This window comes from Rhinatrema bivittatum, chromosome 1, assembly GCF_901001135.1.
Source record: "Rhinatrema bivittatum chromosome 1, aRhiBiv1.1, whole genome shotgun sequence".
Classification (NCBI taxonomy): Eukaryota; Metazoa; Chordata; class Amphibia; order Gymnophiona; family Rhinatrematidae; genus Rhinatrema; species Rhinatrema bivittatum.
In genome coordinates, this window is record NC_042615.1 from 761842896 (window position 1) to 761865821 (window position 22926).

General features: G+C 46.7%; 1 protein-coding gene across 1 annotated transcript; it reads right to left on the bottom strand.

Moving 5' to 3' along the window:
• Positions 1–7827: 7827 nt before the first annotated feature.
• On the bottom strand, positions 7828–10151 carry LOC115082241 (protein enabled homolog). Its single transcript, XM_029586493.1, has 2 exons — positions 9779–10151; positions 7828–8720 (listed from the first exon to the last, which is right to left on the bottom strand). Exons 1-2 carry the CDS (start codon positions 9798–9800, stop codon positions 7930–7932), a joined length of 813 nt encoding a protein of 270 aa, XP_029442353.1. The 5' UTR covers positions 9801–10151; the 3' UTR covers positions 7828–7929.
• Positions 10152–22926: the final 12775 nt, after the last annotated feature.

Genomic DNA, 22926 nt, shown 5'->3' on the forward strand with positions numbered 1-22926 from the left:
CCTACAGAATTCATTCTAGTGTTAGCGCATTTAGCATTGACAAATTTTTTTTTTCTTTTTGATGGCCAAATATATGAACAAATTTCTGGAACGGCCATGGGTGCCATATTTACGCCGTCATTGGCCAATTTATTTATGGCAGATTTTGAACAAAAATGGATATATAGTTTCTCGTTTTTTTCTATGATAAAAATTTGTAAACATTTTATTTATGATGTATTTTTGTTTTGGAGCGATACAGAGGAGAATATTCATCTGTTCCTTAATTGGTTAAATAGCAGACACCCCAATATTCAATTTAAAGCACAATATGATTTCAAATAGCTGGCTTTTCTTGATATTTGGATTCAAAAGAATGAAGTTATTTTTTGTACTTCCTTGTATCAGAAGCCTACAGATAGAAACATGGCTCTTCATTTTACAAGTTTTCATCCATACCATTTAAGGAAGAATTTGCCATTTTCCTAATTTCTTCACTGCCGGTGCCTGTGCTCATAAACATGTGAATTTAAGAAACAAGCTCAGATTATGGCTGACCGGTTTATAGCTCATGGTTATCCAGTTAAAATAGTCAGACAAGCTTATAAAAGAGCTTTATATTTGGATCAGGAGATATTACTAAGCCATAATAGGAACGACAATAGGAATCGGATGATGACAAGCCCTTTATTAAAATGCCCGACTCTGGCCGAGTTTCGCTCCCTTGCACAGAGCTGCCTCAGGGGCAATTCATTTTACCAGGACTTGATTTGGTCAATGTAGAAAATGTCGCATTGATTATGCCTTCAGTGCAGATGAATTCCCACTCAAACACATAGACTTTCTCTTATCAGCATAGTATTGCTACGTAATAGCTGTTTTGAAGTCAAAAATGTTCTGTACATAACAAATTCAAATAGACGAGTCGTCTTTCAGCTAGTCCTAAGCCATAATAGGAGACAGGAGTCCCCTAGTAATAATGTCATTTGTTGAGATTTTCAAATCTGTTTAAATCCATGTGCTCTATAATTATTATTATTATTATTATTATTATTTATTAACTTTTATTTACCGACATTCATGAAGCACATCATGCCGGTTTACAATGAACTCAAGGAGGAAAATTACAATAAAACAATAGAACAATAAAACAATAGAGCAATAAAACAAGGGAGGAAGGTGGGGAAGGAGGAAACGGGGGGGTGGGAGAGGGAGGGGATAGGGGGATGGGAAAGGCAGAACTGATAGAAGAAGAAAGAAACAAAATAGAGGAAAACTATATACAGTTGACAATATGTACAGATACGATCAGCTTATGTAGAGCTAAGGAGGTATTGAGAGACTGGCTGTATTATCTGAACGATGGTATTCACTTAGGGGCGGATTTTAAAAGGAGCGCGAATAGCCTACTTTTGTTTGCGCTCCAGGCGCAAACAAAAGTACGCTGGATTTTAGTAGATACGTGCGGAGCCGCGCATATCTGCTAAAAACCTGGATCGGCGCGCACAAGGCTATGGATTTTGTATAGCCGGCGCGCGCCAAGCCGCGCAGCCTACCCCCGTTCCCTCCAAGGCTGCTCCGAAATCGGAGCGGCCTCGGAGGGAATCCTCTAACGCCCTCCCCTCACCTTCCCCTCCCTTCCTCTACCTAACCCACCCGCCCGGCCCTGTCTACACCCCCCCCCTTACCTTTGTTGGGGGATTTACGCCTCCCGGAGGGAGGCGTAAATCCCAGCGCGCCAGCGGGCCTCCTGCGCGCCGGGACGCGACCTGGGGGCAGGTACGGAGGGCGCGGCCACACCCCCGGACCGCCCCGGGCCATAGCCACGCCCTCGTACCTGCCCCCAAAACGCTGCCGACACGCCCCGAAAACGCCGCGACGACCGGGACCGCCCCCGACACGCCCCCGACACGCCCCCCTCGGAGAACCCCGGGACTTACGCGAGTCCCGGGGCTCTGCGCGCGCCGGTAGGCCTATGTAAAATAGGCTTCCCGGCGCGCAGGGCCCTGCTCGCCTAAATCCGCCCGGTTTTGGGTGGATTTAGGCGAGCAGGGCTCTTAAAATCCGCCCCTTAAATATAATGTAATTTGGGGGTGATTAAAAGGATTTAGAAGCGGTAAGGAGGAAACAGGGGTAACTGGGATAGCATGAAGGGTAGTAGGGGGGCAGATGGTGAGTTGGGCGGGGAGGGGGTACCGGGGGTAGCAGGTCGTGCCGGGGGGAGCTGAAAAGGGAGGAAATTTAAGCTTGGTTTGTATCAGGGTAGGCCTGTCGGAAAAGCCATGTCTTGATTCCTTTCTTGAATTTGTGAAGTGAAGTCTCTAGGCGTAGGAAGGTGGGGAGGGAGTTCCAGAGGGTGGGACCAGCGACGGAGAAGGCTCTCCCTCTGGTGAGAGATGAGTGTGCTGATTTGAGGGATGGGGTGTGGAGGGTGCCTGTAAGGGCAGTTCTTGTGGGGCGGGCAGAGGAACGGTAATTAAGCATTTCATCGAGCCAGGTGTGATTGTGTTTATGTAGGGAGCTGTGAAGGATGGTGAGAGTCTTGTATTGTGAGCGGAAGGAGATGGGCAGCCAATGTAGCTCCTTTAGGATGGGGGTGAATGATTAAAAAAACATTGGGACATGCTGTCTCTATATGATTGTTTTAGAACCACAGTATGTTTACATTCACTTGAGGTAGAAACCTTCGAGACTTCCTTGTATCTGCAGTACTAAAGGATTATCATACATAGAAGCATTGCTACAGTGGGCATACAAATTGTAGTAATTGCAGATATTGTATCAACATGATGACAGTGAATTCATTCATCAACCCACTGGACAATTTTGAATATGTATTAAATTATTCATCTGATTGCTATAGCTCTGTGACGGGGTCACTATGCCAGTCTGAGTAGGTAGAATAAAGCCAGGAACAAAAACTCCCTGGAACCAAAGTTCTAGAAGGAGGGGGAAGAAAACCCAGGCGACACAGTCAAGAACATAAGAACATAAGAAAATGCCATACTGGGTCAGACCAAGGGTCCATCAAGCCCAGCATCCTGTTTCCAACAGTGGCCAATCCAGGCCATAAGAACCTGGCAAGTACCCAAAAACTAAGTCTATTCCATGTAACCATTGCTAATGGCAGTGGCTATTCTCTAAGTGAACTTAATAGCAGGTAATGGACTTCTCCTCCAAGAACTTATCCAATCTTTTTTTAAACACAGCTATACTAACTGCACTAACCACATTCTCTGGCAACAAATTCCAGAGTTTAATTGTGCGTTGAGTAAAAAAGAACTTTCTCCGATTAGTTTTAAATGTGCCCCATGCTAACTTTCTACTATCTGAAAGAGTAAATAACCGATTCACATCTACCCGTTCTAGACCTCTCATGATTTTAAACACCTCTATCATATCCCCCCTCAGCCGTCTCTTCTCCAAGCTGAAAAGTCCTAACCTCTTTAGTCTTTCCTCATAGGGGAGTTGTTCCATCCCCCTTATCATTTTGGTAGCCCTCCTCTGTACCTTCTCCATCGCAATTATATACACTGGTGGCTTCCCCTGTAACCATAGAGACAAACACACAGGTGTGGGAGGTTAAGGGTGGGACTTCCCCAGAGCCAATCAGCTGGCAGAGGAGGAGGAGTTACAGAGTATATAAAAGAGACTCCCTAACCCAGCAGAGTCAGTCTCCTGCTGGGGACTGAAGGAGAAGGATCATGTTACCCACTGTGCTGCAAGATTGGATCTTTGGTGCCCCTGCTTAGATGGATGACTGGTGTGACTTCCAGGAAGGTGAGCCGGGAGATACAGGCTGTTTGACTGTCTGGATGTACAGACTTAAAAAGGATCTTGTTTCAGAGACTGCCAGTGGGTGATTGTACCTTTGGGGAAGAGTTGATATCCCAGAGGTACGGAGGGAGGTGGCAGTTAGGCCCATGGGGCCAGACTTTGGACTTTGAGATGAACTTCTGAAGCCAGCTTTTGGAAATTGAGTCGCTGGCTCAGTGGGGAGGGCTTCTGCCTTCCATCCAGGTGGGAAGGGTTCAAACCCTGCCTGAGGATTTGTAAAAATAAATAACCTTGAACTTCTATCTGAGTTTCTGAATGGTCAGGAAAGCTCGTTCAGGGATTGGACCCTGGAACTGATGTAATTGATGGTGTATGGACTGGTAAAAACGTCACAAGCTCATACATTGTGTATGTGCTTTAATGTCCATGTGATTTAATATATGTGGGAAAAAAACTAGAAAATTTAAAACCCAACTGGTGGAACATAAAAGTTGTTTGACCAAGCAAAGGGTGGAAGCCCCACTGATTCAGCATTCTTTAGAAAAAGGCTATGGTGTAGATTTTCAAAGGGTTTCGTGCGCAGAAAACAGCACTTATGTGCGTAAGTGGCCGGAGCGCGAATAACCTGAATTTTGCGTACGGGTATTTGTGCACGTAAATGACCCTGCGTGCACAAATTTATGTGAATAAGAAAGGGGCGTGTCGGGGGCTGTCAGGAGAAGATACCCGACTTGCGCACGTAAGATGTATTTTATAAGTGATGCGCCAAATCCACCGGCGCGCGCAACCAATGTCTCGCGCGTATATTTACTACTGCCTGCCTGTGTGCGCAAGCAACTAGTGAAGTGTACGCGGCTGCTGGCTCTCATTGCTCAGGGACCCTACATTCTGAAGAAAGGCAGAAGGTGGAAGGAAGAGGTTGTGGGGGGCTAAATGGTGGTAACTGGGAAATTCCAAACAATTTCTCTAGGCACTGTTGATGTGTGTATAACAGTAGCAGACTGCCTCAGGAGCTTATAAGCTCAACAGCTATTCTTTGGTCATTCCTGTTTCTACACGTTTATAATAGCGAAATGGGTCCTGCGATATATAAGGCTCAGAAGAGAAAGAGGGAGTAGGAGGAGGAGAAGAATGCTGAGACTGAGGTGGTACCCTTTACATAGAATTTACAGGACTCACACACAATTTCTGGATCTGTCTGAGGAGGAAGTAATGCACCGTTTCAGATTTAATGAGACCATACTGTATTTCTGCCAAATGTTAAAGGCTGACCTGCAACCTATCACCCAAAGGGGCCATGCCTTGCCCGTACACATCAAGATGACAACTGCCCTGGCTTTTTTGGCTACCGGCACCTTCCAAACACTGCTTGGTGTGACTTCTGGAATCACTCAGGCTGCCACATCAAGGTGGCTGGAGCAGGTCCTGGCATCCTTGCTCTGAAAAACACAACACTTTATCTCCTTCCCCTTCAGAAGAGAGGAACAGCAAGAAATAATGAGAGAGTTTTACCAAATTGTACACTTCCCTCAGTCTTGGGAGCTATTGATTGCACTCACGTGGCCCTAAGGGCACCAGGAGGAGATGAGGCCACCTCAAAGTAATTACTAACAGTAATTACTTTGCAGCAATATTTTAAACAAATGCTTTGGGAATATTAGTACTGAACCATTACTATATATGCAGGGAGGACCTCTTTCCTTTAAATTAATCATGTGAAAAATATGCCTGTGACGATTGTCTTTTGCAGGCTTTCAAAAGTTGCCTTTGGAATTTCTGTTTTTGATGCTGAGTAACAGACTGAAACTTGGGAACTTCCTAGCTCGATGCAGGCTGCCAAGCTGTTAATGTACACGCAATATAAAATGACAACTGTCAGTCCAGGATCACTTTCACTTTCAGTTTCTCAGTCTGCAGGAAATAGAAAAACCCGATCTTCAAGTTAGTTTGCTGTAATGGACAAAGGAGTTGTGCAGCAACCTCAGATCTCATGACTTGAAAAGGATTTAACCCTCTTGATGATCTATAGCAGTTTTAAGAGTCACAAGATAAAAACTGTTTTAAATGGCCATATAAAGTGACACAGCGTCATGGGATGAATGTTTCCTTTAATTCATTATGAGTTGTTTTTAGCCTCCTTTCAGGAGGGAGGGAGTCTTATGCAATTACCCTCTGTGTGTCTGTCTGTCTGAATAATCCCCTACTAATAACTTTCCCATTCGGTGTCCTATTAACACTAAACTTTCAACGAATGTCAGTGAGAGCCAAGAGGAGATGGGCAAGGGTATATTTTCTGTATCCACATATTCCACAAAAACACATGTACAATTGTCTCCTAATTCTGTTCTTGTTTGCATTTGCTCTGCATCCAAACCAACCCAGGTTTTTATGACATGTCAGGGATCCACAAGGATCATCACAGCTGTATTTTATGGGGGTCCATTTTTCCATGAATACATGAAGACCTTGTGAGGCTGGAAAATTGGGCATTAAAATGGCAGATGAAATTTAATGTGGATAAGTGCAAGGTGATGCATATAGGGAAAAATAACCCATGCTATAGTTACACAATGTTAGGCTCCATATTAGGTGCTACCACCCAAGAAAGAGATCTAGGTGTCATAGTGGATAACACATTGAAATTGTCGGTTCAGTGTGCTGCGGCAGTCAAAAAAGCAAACAGAATGTTGGGAATTATTAGAAAGGGAATGGTGAATAAAACGGAAAATGTCATAATGCCTCTGTATCGCTCCATGGTGAGACCGCACTTTGAATACTGTGTACAATTCTGGTCATCGTATCTCCAAAAAGATATAGTTGCGATGGAGAAGGTACAGAGAAGGGCTACCAAAATGATAAGGGGAATGGAACAGCTCCCCTATGAGGAAAGACTAAAGAAGTTGGGACTTTTCAGCTTGGAGAAGAGACGGCTGAGGGGGGATATGATAGAGGTGTTTAAAATCATGAGGTCTGGAACGGGTTAATGTGAATCAGTTATTTACTCTTTCAGATAATAGAAAGACTAGGGGGCACTCCATGAAGTTAGCATGTGGCACATTTAAAACTAATCGGAGAAAGTTCTTTTTCACTCGACGCACAATTAAACTCTGGAATTTGCTGCCAGAGGATGTGGTTAGTGCAGTTAGTGTAGCTGTGTTTTAAAAAGGATTGGATAAGTTCTTGGAGAAGTCCATTACCTGCTATTAATTAAGTTGACTTAGAAAATAGCCACTGCTATTACTAGCAACAGTAAGATGGGATAGACTTAGTTTTTGGTTACTTGCCAGGTTCTTATGCCCTGGATTGGCCACTGTTGGAAACAGGATGCTGGGCTTGATGGACCCTTGGTCTGACCCAGTATGGCATGTTCTTACCACAACCGCAAGGGTTTCCACTCTCTAAACATGCAAGTGGTGTGCAACTCCAAGGGGCAACATCACCAATGTGGTGCCCCACTTTCCAGGATCCAGTCACGACGCCTACATTCTATCACCATCCAGAATTCATGACCACTTCCAACAAGGACACATCACTGGGGGATGGCTCCTAGGTAGTAAGCTTACCAACTTCTAACATAATATGTAGGCTTCTATTTAGGGTGCCTCAATGAAGCACAGAAGAAATGTAACCTTGATTTGCTGTCTTCTCCTACAGGTGACAGAGGCTATCCATTTAAAACTTGGCTTATGATCCCCCTTGCCTCCCCCACAACTGCCGCTGAGACTCACTACAACAGGGCACACCATAAGACCAGGGCTGTCAGAGGGAACATTTGGCATCCTGAAATCCTGCTTCCGCTGTCTTGAAAGATCTGGAGGATTCCTTCTGTACAGCCCCCCTAAAGTGTGTGAGATCTTTCTAGCCTGCTGTATGCTACATAACCTTGCACTTAACAGACACATCCCTTTGCCAGAGGAGGCCCCTGAAGGGAATGAGGAGAGGCAGAGCATCTGACTCAGGAGGAATTTGCAGAAATCCATCATTTGAGTCAAAGGCAGGCTATACAACAAAGGAACACTCTCATAGAAAGCCATTTCATTAGGTGATAGTGCATTTATTTACAAGTGTGTATTTAAAGTGGATATATGCACAAAAGTGCACAGAAATAAAAAAGTAAAAACCAATAAAATAGCTAAATACAGTAAAAGATCACTTCCTTGGCCGTCCTCTCTTTCAGCCCTCAGGAAGCTTTGGCTGCCCCAACCTGGAGCTTCTGCGCAGTGGATTCCTCCCACTGCTGACGCTACCCTCAGAGGGCAGAGGAGGTTGGGGCAGTTCATGGCTGCAGGAAGGTATAGCCAGTGGCAGCAGCGGCTTTGGTGGTGGAAGCATGACAGGTGGCGCAGGTGGGGGTGGGGGTGCCATCCATGGATAGCCTAGGGCAGGCTGAGGCGCAGGTGGCTGTCCCACAGCGGGCTCTTCTGCACGGGCAGGTGCCATCCATGGGAAGGGCGGCCAATAAGGTGGAGGGTAATGCATCCAGGGCCCCATGAAAGGCCATGGTGCCATTGGTGGCTGCGGCTGCACAGGAGGCAACCGCTGCAGCATCTCTGTCCACACCTCAGTTTGTTTCTCAGTAGCTCGGCAAAGGTCCCGGATCACCTGCTGAAGCCCTTGTGATTCCTCCCTGATGGTATCACGGAGGGACTCTGCTTCCTGCCGCCCCACATCAGGCAGGCTGGCACTCTGCTGTAATAGCAGTCTCACAGCATGACTGGCAACCAGTTCAGGTTCGGGCTGGTCCGAAGCACTGCTGTCCTGCGGGCGATCATGAAGCAGATCAGCCAGTGTGTCCTCCAGCACCTCTCCCTGCCGCTGCTGCTCCTCTTCCTCCGCAGGCTGTTCCAGGTGTTCATGGGCTCCCCCTTCCTCCTCTTCCGATGAGTCAGAGATCAACCGCAGACGACGGTACAGCCTTTGGGGTCGTCTAGGTGGAGGTCCAGGTCGCTCATCATCTGGCTCCCCTAAAAAAGATCAGAAACAAATGAGCACACACTGCCAATTGGTATGTTGTGTCCTTAGGTTCATATGGCATGCATGGTACAGTACATACACCTCACTACTAATCCAGTGGTATAGAGCTATCAATGACCCAGGCATCTAAATAGTCCAGAACCCAGCTTTATACTCTCGGTGGTATTCCTTGTGGCAGAGGGAGGGCTTAAGGCACACAACAGAGCACTTGGGGAATATGACTTTCACAGGACAGATCCCTGTCACTGTGCTGCACAGAATTGGGCCGTAGTCTACCAGTTCCACAAACAAGGCCCTGTCCTTGGAAGAATCCAGAAATTGTTTAGCTGAGACCACCACTGATCTGTGTACTGCAGGGACACCTGACAGTTCTTATCTGCTAGGGACCTTGTAAGGTGTGAAGTGGCTGAGAAGCTACACCTAGGGTGGCCTTACAGCTCCTTGTCAAGGGTGACAAGCGAAGCCAGTGCTTTCCTCATGAAAGTGTTCTGCTTTCTCTAGTGATCTCCATATGAAAATGTGAACACATTGCCTAAAGCCAGGAGCATATTCCAGGTATTTTACATTCAGCAGCAGCTACTGGGTCAGCCTACATAGGTCCTAACAGTGAAGCTCCCCTATGCATTTTAATCCACAGGCTAGGCAAGTACACCTTAAACACACAGCTTTAATAGGGCAAAAATCTAACAGATTGCATTTCTTCATGCACACATGAAAGAACACTGCATGCTTGGACCTAGCTTATATGACCAAAGCTGCAGTACTTACAAGCTCTGTGCTGGCTTGGCATGAAGATCATGCATTCCTACTATCCTAGGATAATGAATGCTCAAAATACAATGGCCCCTATGTCCCTTACAAAGCCTAAGATAAACTGCTGTACTCTATAGTGTGTACATACAGATAATTACAGATGTGAGCAATGTGGCTTTCCATACAGTACCAGAAAACATTTACTAGTTGAGTAGCTAGAAAAAGGCATGGTTAATTAGCAGTGCTAGATGGTTCTTAATGCAGATTACTGAAACTTAAATTTTTTTTGGCTTACCTTCCTGCCCTACACGAGGCATGGTATCAAGCTGGCCAATTCCTCCCACAGCTGCCTCAGACAAGGTGCTGAGGATCAGCTGCTCAGAGGGAGTGCCAAGGGAGCTGCTCAGAGGGAGTACTCAGAGGGAGTGCTCCCTCTGCATTCCTCCTGGCCTGCTTCTGCTTCACAATTCTCCTTAGGTCCCTCCACTTGTGCATCAGTTCCCCAATGATGTAATAGGCTACAAAGAGCAAGCACAAACAGAAAACTCCAGGCACTTGGTCCGAGAAAGGAAAAGTTTTTATTCTTTTTGCCAGCAAAAAATAGATGCAGCTGAAATGGTTTTCAGAAAAACTGCACCCCCCTCCGTGGCGGGGAGTAGCTTCTTATACATTCCACATTTCTTATCTTTCACACATGCGTTCTACACCCTGCTGAGCAAGCATATTCTGACTGAGGGGCTGCTGCCCCCCTCCTCCTCTTCAGTCTGGAACTTTTGTGAAGCTTCTCCGAGAGGCTGCCGGGACTTGCAGTTCTGGAAAGGAATTTGCGAGTTCATAGCAACACTGTCCTGCTCATATAATACATTCATTGTTCTAATCTAGGTTACAGACTTGGCAGCAAACTGTGCAGTCTTATCAGACAATAAGAACAGCGAAGCCAAAAATGAAAACGTGCTGACAGAGAGTTTCTCACTGTCCTAACTACAGCTGTATTAGACTGTGAAGCAGGGAATTCTGGTACATGAAGTCCTGTTTGACAGGAGTTTCAGGTTGTCCTCTGTCAGTGTGAAATCTCCAGTCTCCGCCCACTACAATGCTACAGTTGTAGTGGAACACCGAGTTGACAGCATACCTGATCCGCTTCCAGATCTGCTCCTTCCTGTATGCACCCACCGTACAAGACTGTGGACCATACAACAAATTCTTTGTTATGGTTTCGAGGTGTTTGAGTGGATTCTTGGGGACTGTGGAAGATGACCATGCCCATGGGGAGGGGCCCCGTGGGAAGCCACAGTACTGGGCTAGACTCAGGACACACAAACACAGAGTTTTGTCTTTTATTGTACAGCTGATGTATACCACCAGAGGTGGCAGTAGTGAGGTGATCCAGAGGTAGCAGTCCAGGGACCCTCGGCAGAGGGAACCCGTCTCACCAAGATGGTATAGGGAGATCCAGGTGAAGGTTTCCCAGCACGGCAGAGCTGTAGATGAGACAGACTGAGAATTCCACCAGGCAGAAGTAGATGGTTACTGGCACCGCGGCAGGGAGAGCAGGCCCTCGAGGAGCGAGTACCTGATCCCAGTAAGGCACCTGAAATAAAGCAAAGGCACCCGAGGAGCAGGTACCAAGTTAGCAGAATAAACCCTGAAAGGCAGAGGGAGAGCTTCTAGAAGAAGAAGCGGCAGAGCTGCAAAAACGAAGTCCTTGCTAACTCACCTGAGGTTGGTGAGTTATGCGTATAAATACCTCCCAGAGGGTGAAGACTTCCTGGGGTTTGATCGGAGTTTCCCGAGCTGGCCTCTTTAAAATAGGACCTGGTCTTGCCGTGCGTGCCTAGAGGATGTCGGGGGTTGGGGCTTCTGAGGCGGCAGTGTCCCAGCTGCGGAAAGAGGCCCCCCGACATGGACACAGACCTTGGTGCCTGAGGGCGCACCCCCGAGCCCGGCGTCAGAAGCTCGGAGAGCAGCGGCCCGCTTCCGGAAGCGGTAAGCTCGGTCAGCCATGGTCTATGTGGCCGGCCGACGTAGCATTCTGGTGCCGAATGACATGTTCAACAAGCATGTCAACCTTAGCTGGCAAGAAGTTCGGCTTACAAATCAGAACTGCACATGCTTGAGGCATGGTGAAGGTGCCCATTGAGTGGACCAGTGATCCTTTTGAAGGGAGCCCAATTTGCATGTTTCCCTACCCACAGCTGTGTAAGTTACGTGCACAGGTGGGACCTATCAGCGCGAATTGCAATTATGCGTGCTGGCAAATAAAATTGATGCAGAACTTGTGCGCACTGGCTGATTTGTGCGCGCTGCCCATTGATTTTAATGAAGATGTGTGCGCTGCCTATTAACATCAATGGAGCTGTGCGTGCTGTCCTTTAAAAAAACGTGTGCGTGTAGCTATTAACAATTATATGCAACATATGCGTGCTGTTTCCTTTCCCCACCAGTAATTACGAGTAATCACCTACCAGTTTGTCTCACTGCCCTGCTGGGTGTGGGAGGTGCTGATTAGCAGCTGGCCATGATTGAGTTGACCTTCTCTGTGACCCTGCAGTGTTCACAAGTCTGTGCACATACTACGGTAGTTGTTTGATTGCTGCGGCTGTAGGAACCAGTGGCGTAGCTACGGGTGGGCCTGGGTGGGCAGTGGCCCATCCACTTTCCATTCAGGCCCACCCAAATTTCTTTGCAAGACTCTGCAGCCAATAAAAAGCAGGCAGCATCAGCAGACACCCAAGGGAGAAAAAACAATTAATAAAACCAGCTGATGTGTTGCGGCTCCCGGTGTCCCACAGCCCCAGTAATACTTCCCTTTACCTTCTTCCTGCCCCCGCGGGCCAATGGTAAACCTCCTCCCTTCTTCCTGCCCCCGTGGGCCAATGGGAAACCTCCTCCCTTCTTTCTGCCCCGTGGGCCAATCGGAAGCCTTCTCCCTGCCAGTGGGAGGAGGAAACCTCTGATTGGCCGGTGGGGCAGGAAGAAGGGGGGCATCGGGCTGGGAAGAGTGGCAGTGTTCAAGCCACGGGCTGGAAGTGCAGGGCAGGGAGGTGACTGGGGTGTGTGAGAGATAGAGTCTGGGCAGGGAAGTGACTGGGGTGTGTGTGAGACAGAGACAGTCTGGGCAGGGCAGTGACTGGAGTGTGTGTGAGAGACAGAATCTGGGCAGGGAAGTGACTGGGGTGTGTGTGAGAGACAGTCTGGGCAGGGAAGTGACTGGGGTGTGTGTGAGAGACAGTCTGGGCAGGGAGGTGACTGGGGTGTGTGTGAGAGACAGACAGAGTCTGGGCAGGGAAGTGACGGGTGTGTGTGAGAGAGAGACTCTGGGCAGGGAAGTGACTGGGGTGTGTGTGAGAGACAGTCTGGGCAGGGAAGTGACTGGGGTGTGTGTGAGAGACAGACAGAGTCTGGGCAGGGAAGTGACGGGTGTGTGTGAGAGAGAGACTCTGGGCAGGGAAGTGACTGGGGTGTGTGTGAGAGACAGTCTGGGCAGGGAGGTGACTGGGGTGTGTGTGAGAGAGAGACTCTGGGCAGGGAAGTGACTGGGCTGTGTGTGAGAGACAGTCTGGGCAGGGAGGTGACTGGGGTGTGTGTGAGAGAGAGACTCTGGGCAGGGAAGTGACTGGGCTGTGTGTGAGAGAGAGTCTGGGCAGGGAGGTGACTGGGGTGTGTGTGAGAGACAGAGTCTGGGCAGGGAAGTGACTGGGGTGTGTGGAAGACAGAGACTGATCGTAGGGTTTAATTGGTGTGTGTGTGTGTGTGTGTGTGTGTGTGTGTGTGCGCAGGGCCGGTGCTTCCATTAGGCAAACTAGGCAGTGGCCTAGGGCACCACAATTTTTTTTGGGGGGGTTGCAAACTCCCACCAGCACAAGACGTCCTGCGACAAATCCAATACCAAAGGAGGGAGTGCTGTGCTGGAGCTGCTGCCAATACGTAAGCCAGGGGAGGGGTTGCATTACTGAAGGTTCGCCTAGGGTGCCGGCCCTGTGTGTGTGACTTGTGGGCCCTAAAGAAGAGGACCGTGAGGACAGAGCTTCAGCAGCCGCTGCTGCTCCTGGTCTGTGCTTTCAAGGGAAAGGAGTAGGAGAGTTGCTGGAGAGGGTAAGTAAAAGTGGCATTTTAAGTTTATTTTTCTTGATTGACTGCCATTTTAATTATTGAGTATTATGTGATGTGTCTGCTGTTTTGAAATATTTTATTGATATTTGGACAATGTTTAATAATTTTTATGAGTTTTGTTGGATGTTATTCTGTTCATCAGCTGTTTTGAAACATTTATTAATATAGTTTTAGTTATTTCTGTGTGGGGCTCTATAGCAGCTTGGCTTGTTCTGTTTTCCTAATAGGAGGTGTATTAGTGTTTAGGACCTGATTTAATATTTGTAGTGTTGCCTTTTCATAGATAGGGCTGTTATATGTTCCATAATGCAGGTGTAACTTTCTGCAGATTAGTTTCTGTGTATTATTGCAGATCCTGGGACTGTGTGAGGTGCTATATTTCTCTTTCCATTTCTCCAGTTTTGTACTGCATGCAGAGTGGCTTTTTTTTTTGGTTTTCCATTCCAGTTTCTATCTCCATATTTATAATGTGTGGTATTTCTGTACTTTTGTGAAGGTCGGTTCTGGGTGTGTGCCCGAGGTGAGGTATTTTACAATGATGTAGGCATTTGTATCAATCTTATTTGTGGATGCAGAGTGCATGTTTACATGATGATAGCTTAGTAAATGACAGGGCTGGAGAGCCTTTTTCTCCCGTCTACCCAGTTATCCTCTCCACACTGCTAAGGATACATCCCAGCTGTCAGCCAAAGGGTGTGACCACCTTCAAGACATCTCTTTATCCAGAACAGTCTTTTTTCTGTTCTTCCTTTTGTAAAGAAATGGGGATGAATGTCAGGAGCCCCTGGACTCGATTCAGCAAATGTCACCGTCAGAGGAAGACTAAAACTAAATAGTTGAGCCATAGGAAAGGAAAAGAAGTCTTCAAAGATATTTATCTGTTTTATTGATACAGATTAATAAGGCATTTGCTCAATTATGGTAAATATTTTGGTACCAATCACACAAATAACCCACACACACCAACTTGTGTATTCCAGTACACCCCACTGTAAACAAACTTCTCTTATTAATATAGCACACTATCACCGAATATACTTATGTAAGACCCTCTATTCACGAGCAGGCAATTATATTATCAACTCGTTTGTCATAGGGGTCTATATTACTTTAATTATCAATCCTCCGTCTATTTTGTTTTCTTAATTTTTTAGTTTTTTTTAAAAAGTTACCACAAAAATTATAGGGAAAATCCCAACTGAAAAAGTCACATGGGTAATATTAGAACGGATAACTTATCCACGCTGAAAAGGTCCCAGATAACCCGACATGGCCATGTTTCGGACAGCAGTCCTGCTTCAGGGGAAAAGCGGAAACCGATTCAACAATCCATCTTCTTGCGGCGATTTTGTCCGTGCAGATCCTTTTCTCAAAAGCGGGCTGAAATCCAGCCCGCTTTTCCCCTGAAGCAGGACTGCTGTCCGAAACATGGCCATGTCCGGTTATCTGGGACCTTTTCAGCGTGGATAAGTTATCCTTTCTAATATTACCCATGTGACTTGTTCAGTTGGGATTTTCCCTATAATTTTTGTGGTAACTTTTAAAAAAAAACTAAAAAATTAAGAAAACAAAATAGACGGAGGATTGATAATTAAAGTAATATAGACCCCTATGACAAACAAGTTGATAATATAATTGCCTGCTCGTGAATAGAGGGTCTTACATAAGTATATTCGGTGATAGTGTGCTATAAATATTTTGGTACAACATTCCAGAGGGTTTTAAAACAGAATACTGTGATGCATGATGAGATATCTGTCTTTATAGTAGACTAGTATATGGTTCTTTGTAAGTTATGGGATACTGCCACTTGAGATCTCTAAGTATAATTGAAATGCTTCCATAACTATATATTAGGTTTAGCATTGGTAGCTGCTTGAAGTAATTGAGTTTAAAATATTAAAAGTATAACAGCTGTAGCAGATTATTTAGAAATCTGTTGTCAGGTGTGTGTGTGTGAAAGTATTTATCAATAAGAATATGAATTCCATGGCTCAGACTTTGTTTAGTGCCCACCCATGTTAACCTTGGGCCCAGCCAAAAATTCATTTCTGGCTACGCCACTGGTAGGAACCAGAGTGAAATGTGTAGGTAAGAAGGCTTTAATGAATCCTGAGAAGGGGAAATCTGTTTTTATTCTGGGATACTTGTGTATAATGTTTGCACCTCTGATTAGTAGTTTTCTGTGTTTGCTCTGAAAGGGGAACCATAGCATACTTTCTCTTTCTAACATGTGTAGTCAGCTTCACACCAGCCTATGTGAGTTACATTATCAACGTTTTGTAGCAGCTCACCTTTGTATGTCACTTGAATCTCTTCCCACTATACCAGCTCAACAAATTGCCTGGTATGCCGATTGTATTCTATTGTTTGCTATGTTGTACTTTATGAGAGTTAAAGGCAGCATGTGCGCACTGGCCATTGACTTTAATGAAGATGTGCGCGCAGCCTATTATCAATGGAGCTGTGCACGCAGCCTATTAACATCAATGGAGCTCTGTTGAAACCTTATGAGAGTTAGAGGGAACATGTATTACATACCTAGGTAACTTATTTTTGTGTCCAGGCTGTGAGCAACCTGAAGCTGTATAACATGTGTGAGGTTACCCAAAAACATTTTTTGGTGTCCTAAATAAATATGACCATGTGTTTGAGTATGTCTGTGCCGTGATATGTAAAGAGGGTGTTGTTTACAGAAATATTTGGCCCTATGGCTGCCCCCTATGTGTATAGCAATGCAGAGTAAAACTAGGTATAGGGCTGGTAACTACAAACGTGTTTGGCCCCTCTGCTGTTCCTCCTTCACCATATTAGGATCCATATCTGCAGTACACCTCATATTAACTTTCTAAGCAAATAGACCTAAATGTCACCAATTACCTTTATGCCTACACTGCCCTAATTGTCTCCCTGTGCCCCTCAGCTTTCAAGTAATGTAAAGATTGTTAGAAATATCTTTGTCATCTCTTTTCCTATGGGGTAGATTTTCATACAGCGCGCCCTCGCGTACTTTTGTAGGCGCATCAGGCGCAAACAAAAGTACGCTGGATTTTAGTAGATACGCCCGGAGCCGCGCGTATCTGCTAAAATCCTGGATCGGCGTGCGCAAGGCTACCGATTTCGTGTAGCCAGTGCGCGCCGAGCCGCGCAGCCTACCTCCATTCCCTCCGAGGCCGCTCCGAAATCGGAGCGGCCTCGGAGGGAATTCGCTAACGCCCTCCCCTCACCTTCCCCTCCCTTCCTCTACCTAACCCCCCCTACCTTTGTTGGGGGATTTACGCCTCCCAGAGGGAGAAGTAAATCCCCGCGTGCCAGCGGGCCGCTGGCGCTCCTAGACGCAACCCGGGGGCGGTTCCGGAGGGCACGACCACGCCCCCGGACCGCCCCGGGCCGAAACCACGCCCCGGGCCCGCCCCGACACGCCCCGAAAACGCCGCGCCGATCGGCCCCGCCCCCGACATGCCCCCTCGGAAAACCCCGGGACTTACGCGAGTCCCGGGGCTCTGCGCGCACCGGCAGGCCTATGTAAAATAGGCGCACCGGCGCACAAGCCTTGCTCGCATAAATCTGGGCGGATTTACGCGAGCAGGGCTCTTAAAATCCGCCCCTATGTGTCTTGCATGTCCAGATCAGTGAACATCCCAGCTGTATGTCTTGCGGGAGATGGTGCTGGCGATCTTCAGTGATGACACGGACTCAGATACCACTCCTTGCCTTCCAAGATGGTTCTTCCTTCTTGACCACTGGATGATTAGTTGCAGTCTTACTGTACCTCTACTCTCCTTCTCTCCCCCTTCCCTCCCGCTTTCCTTCCTTCCCTCCCCTTCCCTCCCCTTCCTTCCTTCCATGATTCACCCAGACAATACATGAGCTCCTTTCCCCTTCCCCCTTCCACCCATCACCCAGCAGCATGCCCTTACCTGAAATGAACACACCAGTTTAGAAAAACAATTTTTTATCTATATAAAAATATGTACACTATTTACAATATGAAAAAAAAGGATGGGAAGAGAGAACTAGGGAGGAAAACTATTTACATTTAAAAAAAAACCCCCGTGAAGTTAGGGAGGCAGGGACAAGAGAGGATGGTTCATGGGCTTATAGGTATTACCAATTATTAGGCTTTTCAATATTTGATGATAGTTAATGTGACTTTCAAGGCATTCTTCACTTTCGGTGCATGTCCGGCATGACTCCTTGCTTCAATGACAGGGGAAAAGAAAAACTGATACTTCACACATTTCCAGCATTGCCCTCTGCTTCATGGCAGAGAGCTATGCTGCCGCTTACCCAACTAATCAAACTTAATATTTCACTTGGAAGCAGCTCCAGCACTGCTCTCTACATTAATGGTGGGGGTGAAAAGGGAATTAGAACATAAGGTTACTAAGAGCCAAGAGAAACAGTTAAGTATGAGAACAAATGTGTGAAGCTTGCTGGGCAGACTGGATGGACCGGTTGGTCTTCTTCTGCCGTCATTTCTATGTTTCTATGTTTCTATGATCACGGACGACGGACCAGATTCCCTAGGACCCTTACAGCTGCGCCAAGCAGCAGTACAGCCCTGAGGATCTGATCCAGATCATCCTCTCCTAGAAGGCATTCACGGCCCTCAGTCCCTCTCGGACCCCCCCCCCCCTCATGAAAGCCCTGATTTTCCTTTGAGTCAGAGGCTCATCATCGGGAGAACGTGCTCCCGATGATGAGCCTCTGTGCTGTTGCCGTGAGGGGGGGGGGGGGGGAGAGGGCGTAGAGGCACGAGAGGGCCGGGAATGCCTTCCTGGACCAGCAAAGGCTGGCCCCTGGGTGCCTCCACGTCCCTAACTCCCCGGGCAAAATGGGGAGGATGCCCTATGGGGGGGGGGGCTAGGGGGAGGCCTGGGGTGCGCCTCCGCGTGGGGGAGGTAGCCGCCGCCGGTGACGTCTCCTCGTGAGGGGGGGGGGGAGAATCTGGCTCCCCCCCCGGAGTGGCTGCAGCTCCTTCATGTGGCTGTAGGAACCAGTGGCGTAGCTACGGGTGGGCCTGGGTGGGCAGTGGCCCATCCACTTTCCATTCAGGCCCACCCAAATTTCTTTGCAAGACTCTGCAGCCAATAAAAAGCAGGCAGCATCAGCAGACACCCAAGGGAGAAAAAACAATTAATAAAACCAGCTGATGTGTTGCGGCTCCCGGTGTCCCACAGCCCCAGTAATACTTCCCTTTACCTTCTTCCTGCCCCCGCGGGCCAATGGTAAACCTCCTCCCTTCTTCCTGCCCCCGTGGGCCAATGGGAAACCTCCTCCCTTCTTTCTGCCCCGTGGGCCAATCGGAAGCCTTCTCCCTGCCAGTGGGAGGAGGAAACCTCTGATTGGCCGGTGGGGCAGGAAGAAGGGGGGCATCGGGCTGGGAAGAGTGGCAGTGTTCAAGCCACGGGCTGGAAGTGCAGGGCAGGGAGGTGACTGGGGTGTGTGAGAGATAGAGTCTGGGCAGGGAAGTGACTGGGGTGTGTGTGAGACAGAGACAGTCTGGGCAGGGCAGTGACTGGAGTGTGTGTGAGAGACAGAATCTGGGCAGGGAAGTGACTGGGGTGTGTGTGAGAGACAGTCTGGGCAGGGAAGTGACTGGGGTGTGTGTGAGAGACAGTCTGGGCAGGGAGGTGACTGGGGTGTGTGTGAGAGACAGACAGAGTCTGGGCAGGGAAGTGACGGGTGTGTGTGAGAGAGAGACTCTGGGCAGGGAAGTGACTGGGGTGTGTGTGAGAGACAGTCTGGGCAGGGAAGTGACTGGGGTGTGTGTGAGAGACAGACAGAGTCTGGGCAGGGAAGTGACGGGTGTGTGTGAGAGAGAGACTCTGGGCAGGGAAGTGACTGGGGTGTGTGTGAGAGACAGTCTGGGCAGGGAGGTGACTGGGGTGTGTGTGAGAGAGAGACTCTGGGCAGGGAAGTGACTGGGCTGTGTGTGAGAGACAGTCTGGGCAGGGAGGTGACTGGGGTGTGTGTGAGAGAGAGACTCTGGGCAGGGAAGTGACTGGGCTGTGTGTGAGAGAGAGTCTGGGCAGGGAGGTGACTGGGGTGTGTGTGAGAGACAGAGTCTGGGCAGGGAAGTGACTGGGGTGTGTGGAAGACAGAGACTGATCGTAGGGTTTAATTGGTGTGTGTGTGTGTGTGTGTGTGTGTGTGTGTGTGCGCAGGGCCGGTGCTTCCATTAGGCAAACTAGGCAGTGGCCTAGGGCACCACAATTTTTTTTGGGGGGGTTGCAAACTCCCACCAGCACAAGACGTCCTGCGACAAATCCAATACCAAAGGAGGGAGTGCTGTGCTGGAGCTGCTGCCAATACGTAAGCCAGGGGAGGGGTTGCATTACTGAAGGTTCGCCTAGGGTGCCGGCCCTGTGTGTGTGACTTGTGGGCCCTAAAGAAGAGGACCGTGAGGACAGAGCTTCAGCAGCCGCTGCTGCTCCTGGTCTGTGCTTTCAAGGGAAAGGAGTAGGAGAGTTGCTGGAGAGGGTAAGTAAAAGTGGCATTTTAAGTTTATTTTTCTTGATTGACTGCCATTTTAATTATTGAGTATTATGTGATGTGTCTGCTGTTTTGAAATATTTTATTGATATTTGGACAATGTTTAATAATTTTTATGAGTTTTGTTGGATGTTATTCTGTTCATCAGCTGTTTTGAAACATTTATTAATATAGTTTTAGTTATTTCTGTGTGGGGCTCTATAGCAGCTTGGCTTGTTCTGTTTTCCTAATAGGAGGTGTATTAGTGTTTAGGACCTGATTTAATATTTGTAGTGTTGCCTTTTCATAGATAGGGCTGTTATATGTTCCATAATGCAGGTGTAACTTTCTGCAGATTAGTTTCTGTGTATTATTGCAGATCCTGGGACTGTGTGAGGTGCTATATTTCTCTTTCCATTTCTCCAGTTTTGTACTGCATGCAGAGTGGCTTTTTTTTTTGGTTTTCCATTCCAGTTTCTATCTCCATATTTATAATGTGTGGTATTTCTGTACTTTTGTGAAGGTCGGTTCTGGGTGTGTGCCCGAGGTGAGGTATTTTACAATGATGTAGGCATTTGTATCAATCTTATTTGTGGATGCAGAGTGCATGTTTACATGATGATAGCTTAGTAAATGACAGGGCTGGAGAGCCTTTTTCTCCCGTCTACCCAGTTATCCTCTCCACACTGCTAAGGATACATCCCAGCTGTCAGCCAAAGGGTGTGACCACCTTCAAGACATCTCTTTATCCAGAACAGTCTTTTTTCTGTTCTTCCTTTTGTAAAGAAATGGGGATGAATGTCAGGAGCCCCTGGACTCGATTCAGCAAATGTCACCGTCAGAGGAAGACTAAAACTAAATAGTTGAGCCATAGGAAAGGAAAAGAAGTCTTCAAAGATATTTATCTGTTTTATTGATACAGATTAATAAGGCATTTGCTCAATTATGGTAAATATTTTGGTACCAATCACACAAATAACCCACACACACCAACTTGTGTATTCCAGTACACCCCACTGTAAACAAACTTCTCTTATTAATATAGCACACTATCACCGAATATACTTATGTAAGACCCTCTATTCACGAGCAGGCAATTATATTATCAACTCGTTTGTCATAGGGGTCTATATTACTTTAATTATCAATCCTCCGTCTATTTTGTTTTCTTAATTTTTTAGTTTTTTTTAAAAAGTTACCACAAAAATTATAGGGAAAATCCCAACTGAAAAGTCACATGGGTAATATTAGAACGGATAACTTATCCACGCTGAAAAGGTCCCAGATAACCCGACATGGCCATGTTTCGGACAGCAGTCCTGCTTCAGGGGAAAAGCGGAAACCGATTCAACAATCCATCTTCTTGCGGCGATTTTGTCCGTGCAGATCCTTTTCTCAAAAGCGGGCTGAAATCCAGCCCGCTTTTCCCCTGAAGCAGGACTGCTGTCCGAAACATGGCCATGTCCGGTTATCTGGGACCTTTTCAGCGTGGATAAGTTATCCTTTCTAATATTACCCATGTGACTTGTTCAGTTGGGATTTTCCCTATAATTTTTGTGGTAACTTTTAAAAAAAAACTAAAAAATTAAGAAAACAAAATAGACGGAGGATTGATAATTAAAGTAATATAGACCCCTATGACAAACAAGTTGATAATATAATTGCCTGCTCGTGAATAGAGGGTCTTACATAAGTATATTCGGTGATAGTGTGCTATAAATATTTTGGTACAACATTCCAGAGGGTTTTAAAACAGAATACTGTGATGCATGATGAGATATCTGTCTTTATAGTAGACTAGTATATGGTTCTTTGTAAGTTATGGGATACTGCCACTTGAGATCTCTAAGTATAATTGAAATGCTTCCATAACTATATATTAGGTTTAGCATTGGTAGCTGCTTGAAGTAATTGAGTTTAAAATATTAAAAGTATAACAGCTGTAGCAGATTATTTAGAAATCTGTTGTCAGGTGTGTGTGTGTGAAAGTATTTATCAATAAGAATATGAATTCCATGGCTCAGACTTTGTTTAGTGCCCACCCATGTTAACCTTGGGCCCAGCCAAAAATTCATTTCTGGCTACGCCACTGGTAGGAACCAGAGTGAAATGTGTAGGTAAGAAGGCTTTAATGAATCCTGAGAAGGGGAAATCTGTTTTTATTCTGGGATACTTGTGTATAATGTTTGCACCTCTGATTAGTAGTTTTCTGTGTTTGCTCTGAAAGGGGAACCATAGCATACTTTCTCTTTCTAACATGTGTAGTCAGCTTCACACCAGCCTATGTGAGTTACATTATCAACGTTTTGTAGCAGCTCACCTTTGTATGTCACTTGAATCTCTTCCCACTATACCAGCTCAACAAATTGCCTGGTATGCCGATTGTATTCTATTGTTTGCTATGTTGTACTTTATGAGAGTTAAAGGCAGCATGTGCGCACTGGCCATTGACTTTAATGAAGATGTGCGCGCAGCCTATTATCAATGGAGCTGTGCACGCAGCCTATTAACATCAATGGAGCTCTGTTGAAACCTTATGAGAGTTAGAGGGAACATGTATTACATACCTAGGTAACTTATTTTTGTGTCCAGGCTGTGAGCAACCTGAAGCTGTATAACATGTGTGAGGTTACCCAAAAACATTTTTTGGTGTCCTAAATAAATATGACCATGTGTTTGAGTATGTCTGTGCCGTGATATGTAAAGAGGGTGTTGTTTACAGAAATATTTGGCCCTATGGCTGCCCCCTATGTGTATAGCAATGCAGAGTAAAACTAGGTATAGGGCTGGTAACTACAAACGTGTTTGGCCCCTCTGCTGTTCCTCCTTCACCATATTAGGATCCATATCTGC

What these genes read in the sequence shown, in the direction of transcription:
- LOC115082241 (XM_029586493.1), bottom strand. Translation starts at nt 9,800, where the DNA reads ATGCCTCGTGTAGGGCAGGAAG. An exon ending in GCCTCGTGTAGGGCAGGAAG is followed by an intron (nt 8,721 to 9,778) that starts GTAAGCCAAAAA and finishes GATCTTTTTTAG; the next exon opens with GGGAGCCAGATGATGAGCGA.